This window comes from Sciurus carolinensis, chromosome 13 (assembly GCF_902686445.1).
Source record: "Sciurus carolinensis chromosome 13, mSciCar1.2, whole genome shotgun sequence".
Lineage (NCBI taxonomy): Eukaryota > Metazoa > Chordata > Mammalia > Rodentia > Sciuridae > Sciurus > Sciurus carolinensis.
The window spans coordinates 59,008,468-59,034,783 of NC_062225.1; the positions used below are offsets into that span (position 1 = coordinate 59,008,468).

The 26,316-nt window shown below is 40.4% G+C and overlaps 1 protein-coding gene across 2 annotated transcripts in view; it reads left to right on the forward strand.

The window, feature by feature from the left end:
- Nucleotides 1-26,316, forward strand: part of Thada (THADA armadillo repeat containing) — a 325,608-nt gene that overhangs the window by 243,602 nt on the left and 55,690 nt on the right. For both annotated transcript variants that reach the window (XM_047521875.1, XM_047521876.1), the window contains one exon: nucleotides 7,413-7,507. In XM_047521875.1, coding sequence (XP_047377831.1) covers nucleotides 7,413-7,507 — 95 coding nt within the window. The remainder of the gene's footprint in view (nucleotides 1-7,412; nucleotides 7,508-26,316) is intronic.

Below are 26,316 nucleotides of genomic sequence, written 5' to 3' on the forward strand. Positions count from 1 at the left end.
GGATGTGGCTTCCTTTGCTCTCTGCTGGCTCCCAGGCAGGACACTGCTGGTGCATCTGGTTCTCTGTGGCCTGTGTAGGAGCCTTGATTACAGAAGATGGCTGTGATGAGCCCCTGCTAGGTCTTAAGACCCAGAGTCATGTCAAGCCATCAGCCTGTTGACTACACCTGTTGTCACCTATTGTCTTTCATCAGCCCAGATCCTTCCGTGTCTTCAGACCCTTCCATGGCATTCCTTCTGATTGCTTTATGTATATTTTGTTTTTCCTCCACATATACCCTTCCCTGTGCACTCAGACTATAAGATTGCAAAGCCAGAACTCAGTTCTTTCCTTCTCTTTCCCACCCCAAGAATGATACCCCCATGGTTCTCAGTAAATGTTTCTAGATTGATAAAGTGAGCCATGACTCTAATCAGTGTTCTGAGGGAGTAGTTCACTGGGGACTGGAGTGACCCAGGCCCTCACTATTGAAGTCCAGATTGGGTTTCTTGACTTAGACCTTAACAGACACCAGCCGTCTACAGCTAGAACAGCTAGCTGTTCCTGGCCTTCTTAAGATGGGAGTGAATTCTTCTGGAAGTTGGCTGTGTCCAAAATGAATCGTCTTTCTCTTCCAGGGAGCTCACAAAGGCTTCACAATATTTTTTGTTTGCTTTTTGGTTTTGGTACTGGGATTGAACCCAGGGGCTTTACCACCAAGATACGCCCCCAGCCCTTCTAAATTTTTTATTTTGAGACAGAGTCTTGCTAAGTTGCTTAGGGCCTCACTGAGTTGCTGAGGCTGGCCTCAAACTTGCAATTCTCTAAGCCTCCCCAGTCCCTGGGATTATAGGCATGCACTACTCCAGCAAGCCTTCAGAATATTAAAGAGGCACCCAAGCACTCTAATTTGACTTGAACTGATGAGACCCCACTGGGCTCTTCCACCCTTTGGAGCTTTTGGAACACTTAAAAATCAGTCTGAAGCTCTCCCATTTTGGGCCCTTGTTCACCTCCTGTATCATTTCCTGCCATCCCTCCCCATACCATGTCCCTTTAGCACTTATTATTATTCTCTAAACCTGTCATGTGTCCAAATCTTTGGACCTGATGCTTCCTCTGTTGGGGTCACTGCCCATGACCTGCTTCCCTGGCTTCCCTGAGCCTCAGTCTGCCCTGGGGCCCTCCTGACTCACTGGACAGTGAATGGTCTCCTCTTCCACTGTTTTCTTCTGTTGTCTCCTCCTCAGAGCACCCAGCACAGTCTAGTATGTGTGACTGTGTGATTTTTCTGCTAACCTAGTGACTTTCAAGGTTTTCTTGACAGCCATTTCCAACAAGAAATCCCTTTTGCATATGGCCTAATAAACGCATACGTTTGTGGCGTGGATGTACACACACACAAATCACCCCATGAAATCTTACACGGTTTGAGATTTTAGTAAATAGCTATATGTAAACCGCAAGAAAAATTGCAAGAGAGGGAATTTACTTCAAGTTTAGTGTATTTAATTTCAGGAATGTTAACTTTCAACATATCCACCATCATGTTGAATGCCAAGCATGACACTGTTGATACCATTCAGTGTAATGTGGCTTATTACCTAGAAAAGAAAAAAACTCAATTTTACCTAAAATTGTATTTCACTAATTATTTATATCTTGTTTAAAGTAATTTATATAACTTATTAGAAATTCATTCTAGGCAAGGACTTTATAGAAGCACTGTGTCTAACAAGGCAATGAAATAGTGCTTACCCTTAGGACTTTGCTACACTGATTTTATTTTCCTCCTTCCTCCCTTTCTCTCTCCCTACCTCCTTTCCTTTCTTCCTTCCTTTCTTATGCTGGTCACCACCCACTAGTTGGTTTCATAACCAATTAAATGAATCATAACCTGCAGTTGGAAAAACACTATTTAGGACTCTAAGTTCCTTGAGGGCAGTGACTACTGTCACTGAATCATTTCATCTTTATATTACCAAACCCTGGCACTATTCCTGGCTCTCAGTAGCTTCTTAATAAAAGTTTTCTGAATGAATAGGCTCCAGTTTAAAAGATCGGCAGCCACTGGGATTCCGGAAGGGACAGGAGCAGTGAATAATTTATCACAGACTTCCCAGGAGCTCCTGCTGCCCTCCAGACACTAGGGCCATTGTGGACGTGGCTGGGAGCCCTGCTTTCTGCCCTGCCTTCTGCTTCCCCTAACTTCCAGGATAGAGGGCAGGATGTTTAATGAAGTGTAGAGATTTCTCAAGGCAAAATCATTCATTAGGTTCCTGGCTGGATATTTGTCAAGGGACAAATGATAAAACACTATGGAAGAAATCAAGATTCTTAATAAGACCTTCGTTTCACTTTATATATATAAACTTGGTCCTCATACCTGATTCCTCATAACTACTGTTAAAGCCACTATTATACTGTTTTTCAACCCATCTGTTGGACCCTAACCCTTCTGATTTTTTTTTTTCAGGCACTATAAATCTTCATTAGACTATGCCCCATGCCAGGATTTTTCCATTTGGGGGTAGAAGAAAAAAATCCCCAAGCCCACCAAAACCCTGTGGCTTGGTTTCCTGTCCAGCTGGCTTGCTGTTCCTTGGGATTTTATTCCCATCATCAAAGTGGCCTGACAGACCGAGAACAAACCTCTGGCTCACCCTGAACTCACAGTGTACCGTTTCCAAGTCAGAACAAACACCAAGTAATAGCAAGAGAAAAAAAAAATTATTTTCCTGACATAGAAGCCAGTTCAGAGAAAGCCCAACTCTGTGACTCCAGACAGTTCTGTTATCTGGAGGATGGAACTTTGAATGGTGGGCTATAGGCCAAATTATTCTCTGAGCTACCTTAAAGCTATGAGTGGACTCCGTTGTGCCCCAGATCCTCTGTTCTTGGGCTCTGGAGTAGCAGCATGCAAGAGAGCCTCCCATGATCCTCTCGATTACAGCAGACTTGGCCTGGAGCCTCTCAGTCATGGAGTGGTCTCTAAAGTGTGCCAGGAGGCCAGTGAGGTCGCCAGCACATGCCAGACCTAGGAAAGATGCAGAACACTGCAGCCTGACAGGGGGCTCTAAAGATTTTATTATTTTTATTTCCTCTATTCATTTAGGAAAAAACATTTTTTAAATGTTAACTAAAAATCTCATGGAAACCAGGCTCATCATATCAGACTTGAAAGACAAAACAATTTCCCACAAACTTTCCTTTATTCCATTTTGCTCCACAGAAAAAACATTCTGAGCAATAAGCTGACTCTGGAAAGCCACGTGGTAGCAGGCAGTAAATAATGACACGAAAGAGCACCCAGTCAGTATGAAGTAGCCCATCTTCTGAGAACCTGGCCTCCCCTGTTCTTGTTCCTACCTGTTCAACACATTCTCTAGTCTGCCCAAGCTGGTGTCCCTAGGTCCCTGGACAAGCCAAATGCCTTCCCACATCTGTTGCCCCCTTTCAAAATGCCTTCTTTATCAGCTTCGTCAATCTGAATTCCTCCCATCTTACCCTGCTAGTTGGAATTGTATCTTCCTAAGCCCTTTCCATTTTTCCAGTTCACCCTAGTATGTTTTTTCTCTTAATTCCTTATATCCTGTCCCAAAGTCTGTGTTTTTCTCTCCATAAGTAGACAAAATTCTCAGGCCAGAAATTATCTCATGTGTGTCTCCTCGCCACACCCAGCTCAGAGTGCACGCACAGGAGGCATTCCACCTGCTCTCTGGACCATTTGCTCAGCCCAGTGTGAGGTGTCTGGTGGCTCACTGATTTCTCTGTCCCAGGGCCAGCCCTGCATTGGGTTTTCTGGTTTTCTTACCTGAGTGACCCTTTCTTTGGCAGGGAAGTTCTCAGCTGCTAAACAGTGGAAGTCCCAGAAATGGAAACGATATCATAAAAGAAGTTTTCAGTAGACTGTGGGCTTCCCATGGTGGGTGGGAGAATGACAGTAAGAGGTTGTGATTGTAAAGCCTGGGGAACTAGAGAGAGGGAAAGGGAAGAGGCATAGCTGGAAAATTTCAAAAAATAAAATAAAGTAGAAGTTGCAAACAGTTTTTAAGTGAAACTAGAAAGTCCTAGAAGACAATATGGCCATTAAAAAATTTTATATAGCTGGGCATTGTGGCACACACCTGTAATCCCAGCAACTTGGCAGGCTGAGGCAGGAGAATCACAAGTTAAAGACCAGACTTAGCAACTTAGTGAGGCTCTGTCTCAAAATAAAAAAATTAAAAGGAATGGGTATATAGCTCAGTGGTAAAGTGGTCCTGAGTTCATTCCCCAGTACCAAGAAAAAAAGTTTTATATATAGATATAGATATAGATACGTAGAGAAAGAGGGAGAGAGAGAGAGAAGAGTTGGACTTTGTGATCATAACAGAACTCAGGAGATATAAAAATATTAATATGTTTACCACATAAAAGTAAACATTTCTCAGTTGCTAAAGAAATTATAAAACATGACACACTGTAAAAACTATTTGCAACATATGTAACAAATGTGCAGATTTCCTTTATATGCAAAAAGCTCCTACAGATTATTACAGAAAAAAGCAATAATGGATTTGAATATAAGTCATAGAAAAGAAAGTTCAAATATCCTTTTTAAAAAAGCATTTGAGGGGGCTGGGGTTGTGGCTCAGTAGTAGGGTACTTGCCTAACACACATGAAGTACTGGGTTCGATCCTTAGCACCACATAAAAAAATAAAGGTGTTGTGTTCATCTACAACTAAAAAAAATAAATAAAAAAAAAATTTGAGGGCTGGGGATATAGCTCAGTTGGTACAGTTCTTGCCTCGCATGCACAAGGCCCTGGGTTCAATCCCCAGCACCACAAAAAAAATTAAAATAATAAAATTAAATTAAAAAGCATATGAAGTGGTGCACACCTGTAATCCCAGCAACTCAGGAGGCTGAGGCAGGAGGATCTTGAGTTCAAATCCAGACTCAGCAACTTAGTGAGGCCCTAAGCAACTTAGGAGACCCTGTCTCTTAAAAAAAAAATACAAAAAAGGGCTGGAGATGTGGCTCAGTGGTTAAAAGCCCCTGGATTAAATCCCTGGTACCAAAAAAAAAAAAAAGCATATGAAGAAAGAATTGGATACTAGCTCAGTGGTAGAGCACTTGCCTAGCATGTATGAGGCTCTAGGTTCAAAACCCAGCATGTATGAGGCTCTGGGTTCAAAACCCAGTACCACAAAAAGCATATGAAGACTAGGCTTGATGATGCACATCTGTAATCCTCGCTACTCGGAAGGCTGAGGCAAGAGGATCCCAAATTCAAGGATAGCCTGGTCAACTTAATGAGACTTTGTCTCAAAATAAAAAGAAAAGGACTGGGGGTATAATTCAGTGGTAGAGCACTTGCCTAGCATGCATAAGCCCCTGAGTTCAACCCCCAGTACAACAAAAAAAATAGGGAAAAAGTATATGAAGAGGTGGTAAACATCATTCTTAATAAAATTGCAATTTAAAACAACGAGAAATTGGTTTTCACTTATAATCTTGGCAAAGGTCATAAAGTTTAATAATGGACTCTGGTGGCCAGATTGTGGGAAAATGGAATTCTTAGACACTTTTGGCAAACATGTAAATTGGTATTGCATCTTTAGAAAACATATTACTAAAATCAGTGAAAAACTTAAATGTGCAGATACCTCAATTCAGCAGTTTGGCTTCTAGGAAGTTTTCCTGTGAGGACACATCCATATGCACAAAACTACTATACAAATGTATTTATTTGTTACAACATTGTTTTCAGTAGAAAATTATCTTAATCTGAATTCTGTCAGAAAGGAACAGATAGGTACATGAAATGGAGCATTTGCTGCCATTAAGAAAATGAGGAAAATCTCTATGTCTCTGATAGGATGCTATCTAATGCATATTAGTGAAAAACAGTAATGCTCAGACCTTAGTACATAGTAAACCACCATTTATGTAAAGATTGACAAGTGGGTTATGAATGAATAGAAGGTGCCTGGAAGGATCAACTAGTAAGCAATAAGAGTGCTTTCCTTAGGGAAGCAGACTGGGCAGAGGAGAGTCATGGAAGAGGGACTGGATCTTCTCTGCATGCCCCTTTGTACTCTCTGAATCCCTTTTGTACCATGTGCATGTGTTACCTATTTTTTAAAACTAAATTTTAAAAATAGCTAACCATAGGTATTTAGACCAGATATGAGGTGTCACATGAACTAGCAGTTTCAGGAAGAGGGAGTCAGTAAGCCAGTAGATACTGTAAATGAACAAGTCAGTTGGGGCTAAGGTGGGCCAGGCAGGTCAGCAACAAAGAGCCCATGACACCAGACTGTTGTGCTTCAGGTCTTCGTGTTAGAATGTATGCCAGCTCCAGGAGGTGGGCAGGTCAGAATAGAGATGGGAATAAGCTTTAGGGTAATGGTAACCTGTAAATTTATAGGGAACCTGTAAAAAGGTTGAGTGTAGGAAGTCCACTAACTGGTGCCAATGTGGGTGCCATCCCTAGTCTGCATTGGAAGTGGAGGAGAAGGGCAGGGGATGAACACTCCTGGAGCCTCTGTCATAGCCAGCCCTGGAGTGGGCATTTCATGCTCGCTGTACCTCATAGATACTCACAGTGACTTACCATGAGACGGTAATATGGTTCCCATGTTACAAGCCAAGAGTCTGACTCAGGTCACAGAGATAACAAGTGGTGGACCTAGTGATGTTTACTATTTTCACCATCCTTGCCAGATCATTCGCACACCAAAGAGAGTTTGGTCCCTTCCGTGATTGCTGTAACTTGAAGCCAGGACCCTTCAAGCTTTGTGTTCAAAAAAATAGTCCCTTTGTGAAGCTGAGGCAGGAGGATCACACGTTTCAGGCCAGCCTGTGCAAATTATTGAGACCCTGCCTGAAAATAAAGACTAAAAAGTGCTGGGGATGTAGCTCAGTGGTAGAGCACCCCTGGGTTCAATCCTTAGTACCACACTCACACTCAAAAGGAGGGGAATAATAGAATATCATCTCTCCCACCACCACCTCGGTGGGTGGTTGTTTTTTGTTTGTTTTGGTTTGTTTGTTTGTTTTTTGGTGATGCTAGGGACTGAACCCAGAGCCTTATGCATGCTAGACAAGCACTCTACCAACTGAACTATATCCCCAGCCTCCCCCTACCTCGTTTTTAATGAACTAGGTTTTGCTTATTTTTCAGCTAATTTTATTTGGAACCAGAGCATAGAATTTTATGTGTTTGGTCCACACACAACCCCAGCTTCCACCATATATGCTCTTAGACTCTCACTGAATTGCTCATTTTCTTACTTCCTGTTGTCATCCATCTTATTTTAGCATTCAACGTGACTGCCTAAGTCTCCTGATATGCCTGGGAAGAACACCCATTTTCTTCTTCCTGTGACTCAGGCCTCAGGGAGAGAAAATACCAATTTATTTTCTTTTCTTTACCTTTCTAGGCAAAATCCATGTTTGGTGACCAGAGCTGTATATATTGACATTCTCTTGCTGTTGACATACTGCCTCGACAAAGCCACAAAGGGCAACCAACCAGGTATGATTCATAGTTATATCATATTTTGGAATGGTCACAGGTCTTTGAAATGTAGGTGGGGTTTGAGTAGCTCCACCACACACTCTCACCTACTTTAGTAAGATTAACCATTCCTCTAAATTCAACCAAGTGTCATGGCTCCCTGCTAAAAGCTTCTCAAGAAAACTTGACCTTGTTTACTTGGAAGTTTGCCGTTAAATATTTTCTATTTGGTCATTCAGGGAAGAGTATGAACTCTACTCAGATACCCTCTGTGTTTCGCAGACCTTGACTTTTTCCTGTTTTATGCATTTCTTTGAAAGGTCATCCTTTTCAATGACTTGTTCGCTCTGTTCCGTCCTGTGGAGATAAGTAAGCTGGCTCATTTGGTGGTGGAGCCAGAATATTTGAGCTCCTGTTTCAAATCCACCCTTACACTGGGGCATGTTAGAGTTGCTGCCTCAAGTTTACACATCATATGTAATTTTAGGTCATGTATGTTTCTGGGCATGTGCCCTAGACCCACATGCAACTGTTCTATTTTAACCTGATTCACAAAGTGGTTTTTGAGTTTTTTTTAAAGGGAGAAGGGCAATTCCAAATAAAAATTTTTTTGATGTGTTTATATAAGAGGCTACAGGAAGTGCCGTACATGAGTTCCAGGCCACAGACTGAAACTGATTTTCATCAACACAAACTGGAATGCAGGGTAATGAGCCTGCAACTGGTTAAAATCAGCCTCTTCTAATTGATTAGGCCTGTCTAAAGGGGGCTACGATTACCAAGTCAGATTCTGAGTACAAGCAGGCCAGGCCTTTCCTCTATTACATTGAGTCTGTCAATGATTTGTTGTCTTCAGTAAATACATTCAGGCTGTCAAAGTCCAGCTCTGTCCATATGGAACCCTGTTCCCAAATGCAAACCAATTTAAAATGCTTTGTAGGGGGGTGGGAGTGGGGGTGTGAAACTGCCTCACCCAGATCCATGTATATTAGTCCACAAAGCCCCTTAGGCCATACAGAGGTAGTAGGAACACACTAGACTTTCCTCAGTTGCACATCCCTGTGTAGGGACAGATGTTGTATCCATTCAGTAATGCAGGATCGTGTAGGTTTACAGTTATAAAACAATCCCAGTTGAGCTGGGCATGGTGATATACACCTGTGATCCCATAGTGAGACTCCATCTAAAAAAAAAAACAGTCCTGGTTTATGCCTCTTGTCCCAGAATAGTTTTGAATAGTGCCCCTGTTTTATTCTTGAGAGTATCCAGGTTTGCATAATAAATTATAGTTCACCCTAGCTAAAAGAGATTGCATCCGCTTGTACACTTGAGTTAGCTGGGGTTCATAGATTGTAGAGATTATATAGATGTTACCAAGTAAGTTGTTTTAGATTTCTACCATCTCTGTATTTCAGCTACAAATTTCACATAACTTTATGCATCTAAAGGACCTGCTTACAAATCCATCCAGTGGGGTCCTGACAGAGTTGTATGGTTGACTGTATCATTAGTTAGTTTGAACTGAGTTTTTCTTGGCTCATTTAGCACCTTATTCCTGTCTAGAAGAGATAACCTTTGAGTGTTATAAAATACCGTCTCTTCCCCTGCTTCTCGTCCTTTCCTGATAAGCTGGGCTCCACGGGGATGACTTTGGCTTTTTTAAATTGTTTTTCCCTCTGAACGCTTAACCTTATTTAGAGTTTATTCCCAATTAAATGTGATCACAAGCTGTCTTTAGTTCCTCAGCGGCATTATGCTTACACGCACAGGCTGTTCCTCTTAGTGTCCTGATTGCAGAGTAAGATGCGATGGGAACGGGGCACTTTGACCCCTGACTCTAGGTGACAACCACAGTTCTGAATGTGCTCTGCACTGTCCCATAAGGCAGCCACTAACCACATGTGGCACTTGAGTGCTTGAGATGCAACTGGTCCAAATTCAGATGTTTGGTAGGTACAAAGTACACTCCATATTTCAAAGGCGAGCATGAAAAAAATATAAAATTTATCAATAAATTTTAGATATTAGATAATAGATAATCTAGATATTAGATAATATTTAACATCAGACTAAAATTTAAGCCTCACCCTGAGTCCTGAGGAATGGAATCAGCCATCTGTGAACTGAGACTGCTGAAACCGTGAGCCCCCAAATAAACTTTTCCTCCTCTTAAAAAAAAATTATATATGTGTGTGTGTATACATATATATGTGTGTGTGTGTGTGTGTGTATTATTAAAAGTAATTTCACCTGTTTCTTTTACTTTTGAAATGTGATTACTAGAATGAAAAGAATAAAAAAACCCAAACTATTATTTAAATATATGTGAATTTCACTTTGTCAATTGGAGAGATGTGAAAAGTTGTTAATAACTTATCACAGAAACCAAAATGCTACATTAAAGTAACATTGGTGACAGAAAACATGTGGCTACTATACATTTTCAAATTACATATATGGCTTACACTATATTGTATTGGACAGCACTGGACTTGTCCAGACCTTTGGGAATTGCCCTCATAAACTGCAGGGTAAGTGTATATGTATCTATATCAACCTATATGAATGTGTGTATTTATGGGATGCATCCACACAAGCAGTAGTAATAAATTTTTATCCTTTGAGTTTGGTCTAGATTTTTAAACTAACCAAATGTCAAATAAGTCAATGATTAAGATGGATAGTACTCCTTGGGATAAAAATAAGCCGTGACCTTAAAGTAGTGAAATCTGTTCTTGTGTGTCTCATAAATTGTTTCCAAAGGCAGTTTGAGCAGTAGCTAAAAATCTTCCCAAATCAGGTGATTACTTATCTGGATGTGTAGATTTCAATATGTTTTCAAAATAATGTCATGATATAATTTTACCTTGTAAGCTCCTTAAAAGAATGGACCATGTCTTATGTTCTTTGTTACCCAACCAAGTATGTAGTAAGCCCTCACTGATTGAGTAAAATACAGTTTTGTTTAGTTTTGGGGACAGAGCAGTTGTTGTTAAGATACAAGTGTGATTTAAACTCAAGCATCAATCAGATATGAATTTACTTTCTGAATTCAAATGAGATGCTTTATTCTGTGTGCATGTTTATAGATAATGTATATATCTACCTCCACAGAGTAGGAAGCATACACACACTCTGAAGCCAGATCCACAGGTTGGAATCCCAGATCTGCCTTTTATTTTGTGGCCTTCGGCAAGTTTTTGAACTCTAAGACACTTGTCTCCATTGTAAATGGGAATAATAATAGAATCTTTATCTTAGAGTGGTTTTCAACTTATACATGTAAACCCTTACATACAGAATGAGCTTTGCATGATAGAGAGTAATTCAGTGCTCAATAAAAATAACTACTCTTGGGCCAGAGATATAGCTCAGTTGCTGGGGGGCGGGTGGTGGAATATATATATATATATATATCTACTCTTATCATTCATTCTCATTAGCTGGAAATTATATGTTCCCCTGCTGCCTGGCAAAACTGTGTTCAACCCTCAACTTTGTGGTTCTCATAGTTTAAACATCTTCAGGAAAGAAGAAGTGCTTGCATACCTGGCATAGATTGTCTGGAATCCTCTTGATCAGGGATGCCCTTGCCCCTCTGACTGATCCAGAAGATCTTTTTTTCCTTGTTTATTTATTTTTCACTTATTTTATTATTTTTATCTCATTTTATTATGAGACATGCTAACTAGCATCAAACATAGGAGCTAGAGAGAAATGTCTTGTGCTTGTAAATAAACACAGTAAGGGATTGTAGATGCTGTTCAGGAAGCATGTATGGGATACATTTGAGGCACTACAGAAAAAGTCATTTCGACTTAGGAGGACAAGAATGACTTTTAGAGGAGGAAATGGTTGAGCATATTTTGGTGATGAGCAGGAATTCACCAGATAAGCAAGAAGCAGGTGGGTATTACTGATGGTAGGGAGCATGACCAGAGGGCACAGATCACCACAGCCTTCAAAGAATTAGGACAGGGTGTCTAAGTGCTGGGTTCAAGGCTAGGAAGGAGGGACTAGAGGTGAGGCTAGGGAGGCAGAAGCTCACTCCGGGAGGGCCCCACAGGACAAAGTCTAAGGGACTTGGATTTGACTCTGTAGACTAAGGAGATTATTGGAGGATATAAAACAGAAAGTGATATCATGTGGCTTTTAAGACAAGGTGGTGGCATTTCATTCTCTGCCCTCATCCTCATAGCTTCTTAGCACTCTTATGGAGCCAAGTTCCTGTTGTCATTCAAAAAGAATGGAACTGAAAATTGATTTATCAGCTATCAGGGAGATTTGCCCTGTCATTGTGATAACCAGTTTGTGGGGCTTGGGAGGTGGAACACAGAGAGTGGAGGACCCGACTAGAATGAAAGGCAGTAAAGTAAGTACAGTACTAAAAGCAGTTTAGAATGGTGAGATTCTAGCCAGCAGCATGGTACACATGCTTGTAACCCCAGTGACTTGGGAGGCTGAGGCAGAAGGATCACAGGTTCAGGGCTAGCCTCAGCAACTTAGTGAGGCCCTAAGCAACTTGGTGAGATCCTGTCTCAAGGTAAAAAAATAAAAAGGACTGGGGATGTAGCTCAGTGGTAAAGCACCCCGGGTTCAATCCCCAGTACCCTGCCCCCCAAAATAGGTGGGATTATAGAGGACTTCCTCCTACTTTTCATTTTACTAACTTTACACAACAATTCTGTTTCAGTCATATGTGTGTATATACACATTTACATGTTAAGTATTTAAATATGAATCTAGAAAGGGACTAATTATTCTAAAAGAAATGTGGTAATAATTGCAGGGAAACTTTTTTCACGAAGGACAGTCTGCCTATAGCCTCTCAAACCCTAATCTGTAAGTGACCTTAGAAGGCTATCCCTACCTCTAAAATGTCTTAGAACCACATTGAAGGCTGGGGGCATAAACAATGAAAAAAACAGAGAAGGAAAAAGGCAAGGAAGATAATTAGAAAAGCTTACGATAATGATGTGTTTTGTGTAATTCAAACTTTTATCTTAGTACTTCCCAATCATTTGAGGTTTCCTCAGTCATTAACTAGGTTTTGAAAAGTCCAAATGTGGGGGTTTGTTTGGAGTTTTAAAGTGATTTAAACCCACAAGGACTTTCTGTCCCCTGTATTCTTTTTCCTCTTCTATATCCAGCTGTCATCAGTATATATCAGTTTCCTGCAGGAAGGAAAATTATAGTCTCCAGTTGAAGTTGGGGAATGAGGAAGAAAGAATCCACCACAGGACGCGGGGGCTGGGTTACAGGCGTGAGCAGGGACTTGGAAACAGAGAGCTTTCATTCTAATTTTAAACCATCTTAAGTTATTTGCTCTCAGATTGGAAATTTTCCATTGAACTATCTATTTACTAAAATACCCTCTGAGACTTAGCTAAATATTTACCCCTTTTACTCTGAGAGATGAACTTTCTGTTTCTATCTATGCCCACACCCCTTAGATTTGAGTGTTTCATAGCTTTTGAGTTTAATGTTTTCCTTTACGAAGTATTTAAACAAATATTATACCGACTAACACTTTCAGACTTTCACTTTAAACTCTCTTGATGAGTTTATGAGCGGGTAGTGTTTTGTTTTTTTTTTTTCCTTCCAGGCTCCAATTTTTAAGCAACCTGGTTCTTTTATAATTATATGTATATGTGATACATTGAAATAGGAATCTTGAAGAGGATTTGTTAATCCAAAAGAAACAAAGAAATGACATAACAGTTTCATAAAAATGTTTTAGCTGACCTTGCATGGTGGCATGCAACTCAGGAGGCTGAGGCAAGAGGATCACCAGTTTGAAGCCAGCCTGGGAAACTTAGTGAGACCCTGTCTCAAAATAAAATTAAAAAGAGCTGGGAATGTATTGGTAGTAGAGCATCCCTGAGTTCAATTCCTGTTCTCTCTCTCTCTCTCTCTCTCTCACACACACACATACACACACACACTCACACACACACACACACAGTTTTAACTGGAAGAGTGCATTATACTCACAAGGAAACTCCCCTCCCCCCTTCAATACTGGGGACTGAACTCAGGGGCATTTTACCACTGAGCTACATTCCCAGCCTTTAAATTTATTTGTTATTTTTTTTTTTATTTTGAGGCAGAATCTCTCTAAGTTGGCGAGCCTTCTGAAAACTTGTGATCCTTCCTGCCTCAGCCTCCCTAGTAGTTGAGATTACAGGCATGTACCTCTCCCCTGTACTGGCAGGAAACGCTATTTTCAACATCATCTTACCTGAAGGAGGTAATAATAATGGTCAGCATTCACTGAGCCAAGCACTACCAAGCTCTATGTCAAATATTTTATGTGCATTAATGAAGAGTAGGGGGATACTAGTGTTCCTTCATTTTAGACTTGAGGAAACTAAGGCAGAGAGAATTGCCAGTTGTCACATGGGTACTAAGGTGGCAGAGCCTGAGCTCTCCAATCACCTATGCTGTAGCCCTACTTTGCAGCCACATCAGGAAAAACCAGTCACTCTCCTCACGGATCCAACTTTCCAGACTTCTGCCCCTGCTGCAGAAGCCCCAGGCCTCAGGGAGGGATCCCCTTTACAGGAGCTTCTAAATCACGGGCTTTTATGGGCCCTTTCCTGCCTGTGTTTGTTCCCCATCCCCAGGTCGTGTAGAATAATACGAAAGCATAGCTGGGACTGGAGTATGTTACTAGAAAGAGAACGCTTGAAGCTCCGGGCAGCCACCTGCCCTTTTCCCTTTGATTGTGGACCTACGGCCACTACACGAAACACTTCCCAGGACCAGGCTGCTGGGGACTGGTTTTGTGGTTTCTTTGTTAGTTGGGATTTATAGTTCAGATCCCATCACTCTGCCAAGTGCAATAAACATTTTGTTTTAACTGGAATGTAACTTTTATTATTGTTATTATTTTTCCTCTAAATGCCCTAAAAGTGACCAGCTTGAGAGTGAAGTCAGAACCTCTAAATAATCTAAACGCCAAGTCAGTGTGCTTTGTAGATCGGGAGAAGATTAGAAGACAGGCTCTCACTTATTACTGCTTGTATTTATATAATGAAAGTTGGGTAATGTAATCCCTCCCACAGGCCAGCTTAGATGTTGCTCATGGTTAAATGGTTAAATCTGTGAGAAGTATTCAACAATGCCTTGTATTTGTACTGCCTAGAACATGAATAATATATGTGTGACATGAATAAATGTAAGGTCAGTGATTTTTATGACATATTAACTTCCTTTACTTAAGTTCTTGGGAAATAGAGCTGAACAATTACAGAGAATGAAAACATTGGCAACTTACAAACACCTGCTTTGATTATTTGGTCTAATTAGGTTAAATTTAACCAATTCCATCTGAACAAATTGAAAACAATTCTTATCTGTTCCTTGGTCATGTGCTTTTATCGGTGTTGAATGCAGATGTGTTTAATATGACACAGTTGGTGTGATTCTTTCAGCTCTGGGTGGGAGATAGAAGGGAATTGAGAACATATTTTTAAGAGTCTTCTGGGGACTTATATTTCTGAGCCTGCAGCTATGAAATTTTGAGGGAAATAAAAAAAAAAAAAAAAAAAAAAGCTTTGTTGTCAATAAATTAGTTGGTTTTTTTCTCCAAAACACTGGGACTGTCCATCTAAACTATTACTTTTGTCAAAAAGTGTCTTACCCAAGGAACAGTGAGTTCCAATGAGTATATGATTCCTAGCTATTTTTTGGAAGTCCAAATAATACAGGGTGTTATTAGCTTGCTGGGTAATGTAGTGTTTGCTGCCTGTTAATTCCAAACCTGTTGTAGAGTACGTAGGCCATCAATTCTTGAAATTTTAGAGATCATTTAATCACATGTAGAGTAGAAACTCTAGCAGTTAAGTGACTTCCTCAAGGTCACACAGTTGGTTAGTAAAAAAGCTGAGCTCTCCTGACTTCTGGTCCACCTGTCCATTTCAGTGAGTCAAGTTAAGGAACTCATAGTAGCTTGGACCTAGTGTCTGTGTCTGTGACAGCACCACATCCTAAGACCTTATTTCCTCCCCAGGAGCAAAATGCTGTTCAAATGAGCAGCAAGGGTCTCAGAACATTTGGGATTTCAGTGTTTCTACGTGTCCCTTCTTCTACCCACTCCAGCCCCTCATCACAGATAATCTGAAACTAGTTGCTCATATCATGTAGTTTTTGAAAATCAATGGTAGACATTTTGAATAAATGGAATCGTAGCTTTGTGACCTGTTGTGTCTGGGTTCTCTCACATAACATTGTTTTCAAGGTTTACCCATGTTGTGGTTTGAACACTTGATTCTTTTTTAATGAATGATACTCCATTGTATTGGTATCACTTTTTGTTGTTCTTGCAGTGCTGAGGAGTGAACAACAATGCCTCATCCCACATGCTGGGCAAGTGCTCTACCACTGAGCTACTTCCCCAGCTCTAGATAAAACATGTTCATCCATTTATCAGTTGATGAACATTTTAGTGGTATTTTGAACAATCCTGTGAATGTTCATGGACAAATTTTTGTGGAAACCTATGCTTTCAGTTCTTCTTGATATTTACCTAGGAGTGCAGTTGTTAGGCCATATGCCAACTCTTAAGTTCAACTTTTTGAGGAATTGCTAAATTGGTTCCAAAGAGACTGAATTGTCTCACATTCCTACTAGCAACATGTGAAGTTTCCAGTTTCTCCATATCCTCGCCAATATATATTATTGCCCATCAGTTTTATTTTAACCAACCTAGTGGATCTCATTGTGCTTTTTCTTTGTATTTTCCTCAAGATTTATGATATTGAGCATCTTTTCTAATGTTAATTGTTAATCTTTAGAGAAATGTCTGTTCAGGTCCTTTGCCCATTTATTTTTAATTTTTTTCAGTTTTCTTTTTATTTTGCGGTGCTGGGTAATCGAACCCAGGGCCTTGTGCTTGCAAGGCAAGCACTCTACCAACTGAGCTATCTCCCCAGCCCCAATTTTTTCAGTTTTCAATGGACCTTTATTTATTTATATGTGGTGCTGAGAGCTCACACATGCTAGGCAAGCACTCTACCACTGAGCTACAACCCCAGCCCTTCTTTGCCCATTTTTTATTTGGTTTTGTTTTTTTATTCTTGAGTCATAAAAGTTCTTGGTGTGTTCTGAATTTTAATCCCTTGTAAACTACAGTTTGCAAATATTGTCTCTTGTTATGTGGGTTGTCATGTCACTTTTCTTTTTTTCTTCTTTTGTGTGTGTGTGGAGGGTACTGAGGAGCAAAGTCAGGGTCATTCCACCACTGAGCCACATCCCCAGTCCTTGTTATTCTTATTCTGAGACAGGGACTCAATAAGTTGCCCAGGCTGACCTGAAACTTGCAGCTGTCCTACCTCCGCCTCCTGAGTCACTGGGATTACAGGTTTGTGCCACCATGCCCAGCAGCATCTCAAAATTTTTTAAAATAGATTTTTTAATTTAGAGCCACTGGCTTCAGTCCCCAGTATGCACTGGGATTATAGGTGTGCACCACCATGTTGGCTTGTCATTTTCCTTTTTTTTTTTTTTTTTTTTTTTTTTTTTGACCCAGAGGCGCTTAACCGCGGAGCTACATCCCCAGCCCTTTTTATTTTTCACGAAGCTGCTTTAGCCTTGCTAAATTGCTGAGGCTGGCTTTCAACTTGCAACCCTCCTGCCTCAGCCTTCAGAGTTGCTGGGATTTCAGGTGTGCACCACCACGTTCAGCTTGCTATTTTTCTCGATGATTTTCTTTGATGGACAGAAGGTTTTCGTTATAATGAAATTCATTGTATCTGATTTTTTTTCTTTTGTTGCTGTGCAGTTGATGTCATATTTAAGAAACTATTGCCTAATCCAAAATCATGCACCCATGTTTTCTTCTAAAAATTTTAGTTTTAGCTCCTAGGTCTGTGATCCATTTTGAAGTGTTTTTGTTTTATTTTGTTTTTGTTTTTATTTGTGGTCCAGAGGATTGAACTCAGGACCTCATGCATGCTAGGTCAAGTGCTGTGCCACTGAGCCACATCCCCAGTTCTTTTTATTTTTCATTTTGAGACAGGGATTCACTAAATTGCCAAGATTGACCTCAAACTTGTGATTCTCCTGCCTCAGCCTCTTGAGAAGCTGGGATTACAGATGTGTGTCACTGCATACCCTGTGGGTTGGTTTTTATATTTGGTATGAGATATAGGTCCATCCACATCCTTTGCATGTGAGTGTTCATTGTCCCAGCACTCTATGTTCAAAAGACTGGTTTTTAAAATTTTTTAAATTTGTTTTAATTAGTTACACATGACACTTTGATACATCATCTATAATGCAGTATAATTTCTGATTCTTCTGGTTATATATGATGTAGAATCCCAACCAGTCATATAGTTACATGTGTACATGGGGTAATAATGTCTGATTCATTCTACTATCCTTACTATACCCATACCCCTCCCCTCCCTTCACTCCCTGATCTTTTCCCATTAAGTTGTCTTGGCACCTTGTCAAAAAATCAGTTGATCATAAATTATGTGTTTATTTCTAGATTCTTAATTATGTTCCATGATCTATGTCTGTTCATATGCCAGGAGCACACTGTCTTGATTACCATGTGTCGTAGTAACTTGAAATTAGGATGAGCCCTTCAGCTTTGTTCTTTTTCAAGATTGTTTTGGCTACTCTGAAATTCCTTGAATTTTTATACGAGTTTTAGATCAACTTATCAGTTTCTAGGGAAAAAAGAATTTGATAGGGATCATGTTTAATTGTGTAGATCAATGTGAGGAGTATTGCCATCATAACAAAACTGTGTTTTCAGATCCATGATCTCAGGATGTCTACTTATTTAAGAGTCTCTTTAGTTTCTTTCAGTGATGTTATATAGATATCAGGATATACATCAAGCACATCTTTAATATATAGATCTTTTATTCTATATCCTTATAGAGTTTAGAGTTTTTGCAGCCTCCTTAGAGTTTTCTATATATGGGATCATGTCATTTGCAATAGAGATCATTTTTACTTGTTCCTTTCCTATCTAGATGTTTTTAAATTCATTTTTCTTGCCTTATTGCTCAGGCTGAACTCTCCAGTACAATGTTAAATAGAAGTAGCAAGAGCAGACATCCTTGTCTTGTTCCTGATCTTAGAGGGAGAACTTTCAGTCTTTCTCCATTAGGTATGATGTTAGCAGTGGGTTTTTCTTAGATGGCCTTTATCAGGTTAAAGACATTCCCTGTTTCTTGTTTATTCAGTGTTTTTTTGTTTTTGTTTTTGTCATAAAAGGGTGTTAAATTCTGCTGTCTATTGAGGGGATCATGTGAGTTTTGTCCTTCATTCTGTTCATATGGTAGAATTCATGAAATTTTAATTGCTGAACAGTATTCCATTGTATGTGTAGTTTACTTATACAGATTCACCAGTTGATGAACATTTGGATTGTTTCTATTTTTGGAGATTGTCAATAATGCAACTCTGAATATTCACATAGAAGTGTTTGGTCAGATGTTTACATTTCTCCTGACTAAAAACCTAAGAAGGTAATTACGGGGTCTTATGGTAAGGATAGTTAAATGTAAGAAACTGCCAAAATGTTTAATAAAAGAACTTTTCACTTTGCATTCACACCAGCAATGCATGAGAAGTTCAGTTGTTCCACATTGTCTCCTAGACTTGGTATCATCTCTCTTGTTAATTTTAGCTGTTCTGCTGGGTACATAGTGATATCATATGATTTTAAGTTGCACTTACCAAATGATTATGTCGACATCTTTTCATATGCCATACTTGTCTACATATATTTTGTTTTGCTTAAATATCTATTCAAATCTTTTGCATTTCCCCGCTCCCTGCCCCAGTACTGGGTATTGAACCCAGGCATGCTCTGCCACTGACCTACATGCCCAGGTTTTTTTTTTTTTTTTTTTTTTTTGAGGCAGGATCTAATTAAATTTCCCAAGCTGACCTCAAACTTTTTAAGACCCTTCTGCCTCAGCCTTCACTAGCATTATAGGCATGCGCCCCCATGCCCAGCCAGTTCTCTTTTAAATTGAGTTGTTTATTCTTAAGTTATAAGAGTTCTTTACTTTGTGTACAAGTTCTTTACTAAGATAAATATTCTGCATATACATTTTATCCATCCATTGGCTTGCCTTTTCATTTTCCTAACAGTATCTTTTGAAGATTAGACATTTTTAATTTTGAAGTCCGGTTGATCCATTGTGTGTGTGTGTGTGTGTGTGTGTGTGTGTGTGTCTGTGTGTCTGTGTGTGTGTGTGTTTGCCTTTTTGTGCCCTAGTTAATAAGTCTTTCTGAGCCTATTCCCAAAGTCACGAAGATGTTTTCTTCTAAAGTTCTATAGTTTTAGATTTTACATTTAGATTTTTTGATGTACCTCAAGTTAATTTTCATGTGTGTCATATGGTTGAAGTTCCTTTTTTTTTTGCATATGGATAGCGAGTTGTTCCAGCACCATTATTTCATATTTTCATTATTTCTTCTACCCCTTCCCTACTTTCCCACTTTAGGGGTTTCTTTCTTTCTTTCATTCTTTCTTTCTTTCTTTCTTTCTTTCTTTCTTTCTTTCTTTTAATCTGTGTTTCATTTTTGATAGCTTCTATTTCTTTATCTCCAAATTCCCTTTTATTTTGCATTGTCTAATGTGCTGCTGATTTCATCCAGCATATTATTTTTTATTTCAGATTTTGTACATCTCTAGATGTCTCATTCATGTCCTTTTATATGTCCCATATTTCTCTTCATGTTTGGTTTCCCTCTAGATTCCTCACCACATGCAGCATATTTATAATAGCTGTTATCATGTCCTTGTTTCTAATTACATCACCATTGTTATTTCTGGGTAGGTCATTTCTTTTTGTTAATTTTCCTCCAAGTTATAAACCCTATTTCCTACCTCTTTGCACTCTAGTAATGTTTTATTGAATGCCAGGCCATGCTAATTTTATGTTGTTATATGTTGGATTTTGTTTTATGCCTTTAAATTACTGGACTTGTTTTGGCACACAGTTACTTAGTATCTTTTAGAATCATCCAAGACTTGCTTTTAAGTTTTGTTCAGTTCAATCTTAATAGGAGCCTTTTTAAGTCTATTAACAAGGTAAGGCCGAGTTAAGTTCTCTACCTGATGCCCCATGTATTACAAGTTCTGTACTTCGGGTGAGTGAACCTACCAGTCTGAGCTTCAGGAATTGTTCAGCCCTCTGCTTTCTTGTTCTTTCCCCAGCCTCAAGGAGTGTCACTCCAGGCATGCATAACAGTATCCAACTGATTGATCTGTAGATGTCCAGATGTCCAGGGTCGCCTCTCTAGTATTGTCTTCCAATTCCAGCTGTCTCAGTCTTCCCAAATTCTGATTTGTTATCATTTCCTCATTTCATTTCATCTGAATTAGACCTTGGACTCTGGGTTCCTCCTCTGTGTGCCTCTTGGCAGTAGGCTCAGGCAATTGTAAGGCTCCTGTTTTTTGTTTTTTCTCTCAAGGATCTTCAGTCCTACCCTGTCCATCTCTGGTTTTCTATTTGTTTATATTAGAAGGGCAATTACTGTAATGGTTAATCCTTCATGACCAGAGCAGAAATTACTACCACTGCCTTGTGTGGGGAATCCAAGAGTATGGCACCAGCGTCTGCTTGGCATCTGGGAGGGCCTTCTTACAACATCATTACATGCAGAGGGCATCCCATGGTGAGACATGTCTTCCTGGCCCAGGTCTCTCCTTATAAAGCCACTGTCTCATTGGACAAGGGCCTTAGTTACCTCCCAAAGATCCCACCTCCAAATACCATGGTCACATTAAGTTTCTATCCTCTTAATATCTCATAATGGGGATTAAATTTCACCATGAGCTTTGGTTAGGACTTTCAAACTATAGTACTGGGTATACTTACCAGACTCACCTCCGTTGCTCACCATGCAGAATTTACTTAACTCCTCTCTCCATGTTGGCTCTAGACCTAATAAAAAGTCCAACCAGATTCTGTTGTGTCTTGCCATCTGTAATTGCACCCTGCACCATCACTCCTGCCTGCTGATGTTGGTCTGCAAGCCAACAGTGACCAAACCTCTTGCATCTTAGATTCTATTTCCTAAGGTTTAAATGCCAGAGCCCAGGTGCATTCCCAGAACTGTCACTGGTAGCAGTAGCAAGGGACTGAGTGGTCCTAGCCTCTCTTAATATAGGTGAAACAACAGAGGTAAGCCCCAGGTATTCAAAGAACTCTTCCCAGCCAGCTGGGACTCTTCCCGTTAGTTTCATGCTCTATCTGATTGCCTGAGGGTATCAGAGAAGCTGTAGGTCCTTTGTGGGCAAGAAGTTCAATTAAATGGATGGGGAGGAGGGTGTCAGGATGGGGAAATTTTTTATATCCAGTCCTGCCCTTCAGAGCAAGTCACTGAAAGAAACAGAAGTAGCATTTGCTGAGAAATAACTTTATGTTTATGTCTTTGGCTTATCATGTGTTTATCCACAATATTTCCTGACTTCCTTCTTATGTTGGGCAAAGGCCAGGATGGGATGGTTGGTGGGTGGAGGCAAGAAGTAAAAAATGTTGGTCCCTCCCAGTGCATGATGAGCTCATCTTTAGCCACCCCAAACCCTTTCAGAACGTTGATCACCATCTCCCAAAGCAGAAAGACAGCTTTCATTTTATAGCGTGAAAAGGTAGTCTTCAAATAGTATTTTCAGACAAATGTTCCCCTTCATCTGTGGCAGATAAGGAATCCAATGCTTAAAAATACACACCTGTGAGATTATGCCAGTGGCTGGGCAAAGAGGGAGTGTGTTCACACCTGTGTAAGCCGCAGTGAAGGCGAAGGCATTCAGAGAACTAGAAACTATAGTAGACATGAAATGAACAACCAGGACCTGTTCTGGGGGAGACAATAGGTTGTGAATCCTCCACCAGGTCCTCTACATGTTTGTAACTGGAAGGGCCCCTGGAGTCAGGATTAAGGTTTACTGGGAGGGGCAGAGGATTAAATAGAAGAATGGAATTTCCCTTCGGATAAGGAGAAGCCAAGATTTATTAAATAAGTTGGGTTTTTTTGTTATTGTTGTAGTTCCTATGGTTTCCTCTTCTCTACAGATATTTTTTTTTTACTAAGAAGTTGCATAACAAGACATTAATATTCACAAAGAGAACAAATTATCAACTGCAATTATTTTTAGAACCAGTTTATCAACGATTTCAGATAAGAACTTTTGTTGGATCTGATTACAGATCTCTCTGACCAGAGTTACAATTCTTTGAAATAGAAAAAGCAGGCCTTCCCACTTCAAGGGAAATCTGCTTTGGGTTTTTCTCACCCTCCACTTTCTCAAGGAGGGTGGGTATTCTGGGAGAGAGAGAACAGAGGAAACTTGGGAACACTTGTCTGCAAAGTTTTCTTGATCTGCTGGCATCAGAGAATCAGAGTCTTTGACAGTATTTGAAGGACAGAATTCATGTGTTTGCTCATTCATTTATTTGAGGTAGAGAGAACAGCATGTGCAAAGTCAGGCAGAATAAAGAACCTCCTGAATCTCAGTGGCAGGTGAATGGCATCATCAATATTATTGTCCTTTGCACAGTATCCTCATAAGTGACTTATTTCATAGCGGTGGAACCATTTTTGTATTTGACTGGCCCATTTGTCCTGTGGAGGATTCTTTCCCATTCATAGATATGAACGGCTGCTTCCAAGTACGATAAGTTTGCCATGATTCCCAGGACTTTTGTCCCTCCACTCCCAGCCTGGGCCCCCCAGACATCTCTGCTGGGACCAAGAAAATGTCACTCTGGACCCAAACACTTTTTCTTCTTGCCCTTTTTGTTTTGGCTAGTTCAGCACAAGACTGTTGGGCTGTCTTGATGAGTGACGTATCAGCGTACCAGGCACCGTATAACATTCAGGGGCTCTGCGCATGAGCACTAGGTGGAAGGGGTTGGTTTATGATTAGGGGCCAGGGGCCATGGTATATTAAACGCTAGAATTAGACACATTCAGAGCGGCAAGGGGTTTGTACTGAGCAGCTCAGATGATCTCGGATGGTCTGAGGTAGAGGCTACTAAAGTATGTGTGGTCCCAGCACCAGGAGCATCAGCACAACCAGAGAATTTTTTAGAAAATGTGATTTGGGGGGGGGTCGTTCCCCAGACATACTGAATCAGAAACTGTGGGGAGGAACAGTTAAAATTCAAGAACCTCTGGTCTGAGGTGATGTCACAGCCACTCTCTGGGACATTGCTAAGTTATTGCTTTTTTCTTCTAATTGGTGTTTCTCTCTCCCCTTTCCTTTTTCTTTCCCCTCACTCTCTCATTAAATTCACCTAAATTAAACGCTCTAATGTTGTAACTCCACTGTATTCATAATTATGTGATGATAGTATTACCCACATTTTTTTCAGAACCATTGCTAAAGCTATTTTGATTAACATGCACCTTTTTAAAGTTATATTGGTTTTTTTGTTTTTGTTTTTGATACTAGGGATTGAACCCATGGGTACTTTACCACTGAGCTACATCCTCAGCCCTTTTTTATTTTTATTTTGAGACAGGGTCTGGCTAACTTTCCCAGCCTGGTCTTGAATTGTGATGCTCCTGCCTCAGACTCCAGAGTCGCTGGGATTATAGGCATGCACCACAGTGCCTGGCTGACTTTTTTTTTTTTTTTTTTTTTTAAGGAAATTTTGACAAACCTGTATGAGTAGCTCAGAAGATGAGAAATGACTGGCCCATGGGCCTGTCCCCTGGGGTTACACTCCTTCTTCAGGACTTGTTGAGTACTATCCCTGCCCAAGATCCTGACTACCAAGCCTCTACTATAGCCTGGTCAATGTTAGCACCACCTTCGTTAGTTGGGGAGTGGCAGCTTTGAGATCCAGAATTAACTTCAGCTGCTGCTGTGCCTGTTGCTAGCAACGCAAATCTCCCACCTGCGGGGAATCCAAGCAATGCCAAGAAGGCATATCTGAGATCAGCAGAGGGCACTGTGCGGGACTCCTCTCTGTAGACAGGCCCACTGTGTGAGGGACTCTTGCAGTTCCTTTCTAGGAAATCTCTTCCTGAGAGGCAGGCTGTCCAAACAGACCAACCTTAGGAAGCACCTCCAAACTGCTGTTCCCGTTGCTGCTCTCTAGTGATGTTTTCGCCAGCCCATGGAACAATGAAACTACAGCAGAATGATGCTGTAGAAATTTTTTCTTAAAGCCTAAATTCTTTAAAGAATTGTCCTGATGCCATGTGCTGTGGTGCACATCCTACCAACTTGAGAGACTGAGGCAGGAAGATCACAAGTTCAAGGCCAGCCTGGACAATTTAACGAGACCCATTCTCAAAAACTAAAAAGACTGGGGATGTGGCTTACTTGTAAAGTGCCCTGGGTTCAATTCCCAATACCACAAAAAAAGAGAGAGAATTTTCTTTAACTGGACATGGTGATACACACCTATAATCCCAGCTACTTGGGAGACTGAGGCAGGAGGATCACAGGTTCAAGGCCAGCTTAGGCAATTTAGTAAGACCCTGTCTAAGAATAAAAATGTAAAAACGGCTGGGGCCAGGCACTGTAGTGCACACCTATAATCCCAGCAACTTGGGAGACTGAGGCAGGAGAATCACAAGTTTGAGGCAAGCCTCAGCAACTTAGTGAGGCCCTAAGCAACTTAGCAAGACCCTGTCTCAAAATAAAAAAATAAAAAGACCTGGGAATGTAGCTTAGTGCTTAAGCATCCCCAGGTTAAATCCCAGTAACATAAAAAAGGGCAGAGGGGTGTAATGGGGTTTCATCTCCATGCTGAAGTACTTGCCTAATATGCATGAGTCCCTGGGTTCCATCCCCAATACTACAAAACAAAAGAAAAAAGAATTGTCCTTTATGATGATACAGTTTTTCATTTCCTGCTTTGGAGGTAAGATAGCTTTTCTTTTATGAAGTGATATAGTCAGTTTTTAACATCCTTACTTCGCAAAATAAAATGTTGGCATCTTATACATGACTGCCACATTATTTATGACATTTTATTTGGAATTATTTCTCCAGTGAACCAGGACAAAACACAGTAGGAGGTATTGTCTGGCCATGTGAATCCAACCATTAAGCCATTCCCTTGAAGGCCAGAAATATACTTGCTCTAAAGAAGAGGGGAAAAAATTTTCCAAAAATGAAATCAGATTGGATGTTTAGAATCAGTCACACATACTTGGGTGACTGAGATGACTGCATTGGTGGGAACATGAAAAGACTTTCCCAACAAGGAGGCCTGAAAAAAACTACAACCAGTATGGGTTTGCAAAACACATTCAAACTTAGGAAAAACACAGTGGGGCCAGTCTAGGCTCCCCAAGAAAGAAGGAACCCAAAGCAATCAAAGCTGAGATTATAAATAGAAAAGTTAGTTTGAAAATGACTCTCTGCTGGAGAAGAGGGCTGCTAAACTTCAGACCGAGGAACTAATGTCACTTCTTTGTGTTCTGCAGACAAAAGGCACTCACAGAAACAAAAATAAGTACCGTCTGTTGATCTAGACTTTGAACTGTATTTGATATGGCAGAAGACAAACATTGCTTCACCAGGGAGAAATCCTAGCTGTGAAACCACTAGATGAGTCTACCTGCAGAGCCACTGAACAGTAACTGTAGCTTTCATTCCCAGCTGTACACTAGAATCACCTAGGTGACATCAAAACCAGACTTGTGACCAGGTATGGTGTCACATGCCTATAATCCCCAGAGGCAAGAGAGACTGAGGCAGGAGGATCGCAAGTTCAAAGCCAGATTCAGTAACTGCCTCAAAAGAAAAAAACAAAAAGGGCTGGGAATGCAGCTCTATGGTTAAGTGCCATTTAATCTCTAGTATCATTTAAAAAAAAACAAAA